General features: G+C 31.6%; 1 protein-coding gene across 1 annotated transcript in view; it reads right to left on the reverse strand.

The window, feature by feature from the left end:
* Positions 1 to 300: 300 nt before the first annotated feature.
* The window catches only part of LOC105556539, a gene marked incomplete at its 3' end in the record, with an annotated part of 3,991 nt that continues 1,596 nt past the window's right edge, over positions 301 to 2,695 (reverse strand). Inside the window, exons 3-6 of the mRNA XM_012003636.1 lie at positions 1,972 to 2,289; positions 1,645 to 1,929; positions 544 to 1,446; positions 301 to 465 (exon numbers count right to left, since the gene is read on the reverse strand). Of these exons, the coding sequence (XP_011859026.1) occupies positions 301 to 465; positions 544 to 1,446; positions 1,645 to 1,929; positions 1,972 to 2,289 (1,671 nt within the window). The remainder of the gene's footprint in view (positions 466 to 543; positions 1,447 to 1,644; positions 1,930 to 1,971; positions 2,290 to 2,695) is intronic.

Consider the following 2,695-nt stretch of genomic DNA (forward strand, 5'->3'; position numbering starts at 1 on the left):
TAGTACCGTTACACAATCCTTCACTGATACTGAGATTTCTAATTAGAATAATAACGGTATATTTTCTCAAGCATAATTTATGTGGTGGAAGACACGTTGGATTTAAAGAATTGAGATACTCTGTTAAAATCATTTCATGTATATCTTCGTTATCATTAGTTGTTTCAACAGTATCTATACTTGTATAAAGTCTCTCCGTTGTTTCATCTAACAAATTTACTACTCTTTCATTTATTTCATTAACATCAGCGTTTCTTGCAGATAATATAACATAATTAGCAATGGATCTATATTGCTTACGTGCTATAATATCTCCATACATATCTCTTACTATATTGGCGTTAATATCCGCTATACATCTTTCTGGGATTTGAATATTATCTGATTGATCATTTAAAGAACCATTACCTAAATCTAATAAAAATTGTGCAAATTCTTTTTCTTGTGGCAAAACTCTTATATTTTCTGTTAATGAAAATATTTTAAATTGCTTCCACAGAGAACTAAATTTAATTGATAAATTTACTATTTCACAGCGTGTACTTCGTTCTTTTACAGGCAATAATTGCCGAAAATCTCCACCAAGAAGAACAATTTTACCACCAAAATCTAAATCATTTTGCATAATGTCACGTAACGTTCGATCCATTATATTTAATACGTAGCGTGGAGCCATAGGCGCTTCGTCTAAAATGAACACATTTACACGCTTCAAATTGTCAGCATCTTTAGACTGAATTTTAATGTTTGATGTTGAATCATCAAAAAGAGGTACAGGTAATCCAAATACTTTATGTACCGTTTTTCCGTTTGGAAGTAATGTTGCCGCAATACCAGTAAAAGCCATGGCACTTACTACTTTGTTTCTGCTTTTAAGTAAATAATACATAGTTGTGTAAATAAAAGTTTTGCCAGAACCACCTGGGCCATCAATATAAAAGCAGGTACCAGAATTGTTTTCACCGTCTATTACTGCTAAAATAGTATCAACAATTTCCTTTTGTTTTACATTTAGTTGTTCATATTGTTGCATACCTATTAATGCTTCTCTGTTAACCTCTTCTTGATTATCATTTTCAAATTTTTCAGCTATTTGTTCCATTTCAGGAAAATCGGAAATATCCCATCCTTCAATATGTAGCAAATTACTAATATGACTATAAGCTCTTTTAATTCCCTCCTTAGATCCATATCGTTTCATATAGTCTTCTGACATCTCTATTTTAAAGTCATCCCAAAGTTTTTTAGGATGAACTGGTTGACAATGAATTAAAATTCGGACAAATAATCTACGAAAACGTTTAGGCATCATCCAAACTTTTGCTTCATTCATTGCACGGTACCATTCTTCATCGTCTTCTATAAGTCCTAATGCTAAACATGCAGCAGTAAAAGTGGGGTGTACTTCATTGTTAACTGTTTTTAATTCTTGAAAACTTGTTGCTCCTTTGACATTTAATAAAAGTATACGTAAATGGAATAATTCTATTTGTGATGGACTGACAGAATACATACGTCCGATACAATTAAAGTATTGTTGACGTTTTTCCCAACGATAAACAGTTTTACCATTAATTGTAACTTTTTTAAATACATAATAAGATGGAATATTAGTATATAAATATTGTTTTGCTTCATGGTCACGAGCATTCAATTCAAAATAATCAATCAACATTGTAACCCGTTCTAAAGCAGATCTCATTGTATTATCAATAGAATTATCATCAATTACTACACTATGTTCATTTGGCAAATGTACTGGTAAACGTACAATGGCGTGACTTTTTTCTTGCAAAGGCTTACTCAAAATACGCCAGCAAGCCTCTACAGGTCCAACGTAACGAGCTTCAATAAAATCTCGGATTTCATCGTGAACTATCTGTTTGTTATCCAAGTTTTCTCCAATAACTACAGATGCAGCATCATGACCTTTGTAAATATATTTATATAAGTACTTTACGGATCGTATACTTGATACTATTTCGACATTAATGTGACTATTAAACAGAAGTAAGAGCATTGGACAGTATGGGACAACATATTGGTTATCAACAAGATATCCTCCAGGTCTTTCGTACAGCAATCCATTATTTCTTCGACGATAATGTGGATAACCATCTTCATCCATAGTTGTTTCAGAATGAAATGGTTTTGGAAAGTGTTTCGAACATTTATCATTAACAATACACCAATCTCCACATGGTCCATGAATCATATGTTTCATAACAATATTATGTAAATTTTCATTTTTATTAGGATCAGGTATTTCTGCCGAGATGAATTTGTCAACTATTTCAGAATTTGTAATTTTACAATTTGGTTTTAATGTAATTAACATATGTATATGTGGTAGACCACGTTTCTGAAATTCAATTACATAAACATATGCTATAACTTCACCAAAAAATTGTTGTCTAACTATAACATCAATTAAATAATTTTTCTTTATGTTAAATACACGAGCACATATATCTGGTCTATCTGCAGGTTGTTGATTTCGAAGTAAATTTTCTCGTATTTCGCGCCAATTTGGATTACATGTCATAGTAATAAAAATATCTGGTTTTCCATATTTCCGAACTAATGCCATCGCATCTTGATAGTGTTGCATCATATTACGTGGTGAACCAACAAATGTTGAAGGAAGAATAATCATTTTTCCAACATGAGCACCAGCATTATTAGCAGCACTTTC

The sequence above is a fragment of the Vollenhovia emeryi genome, unplaced genomic scaffold (genome assembly GCF_000949405.1).
Source record: "Vollenhovia emeryi isolate VEMERY1.0 unplaced genomic scaffold, V.emery_V1.0 DF939946.1, whole genome shotgun sequence".
NCBI lineage: Eukaryota > Metazoa > Arthropoda > Insecta > Hymenoptera > Formicidae > Vollenhovia > Vollenhovia emeryi.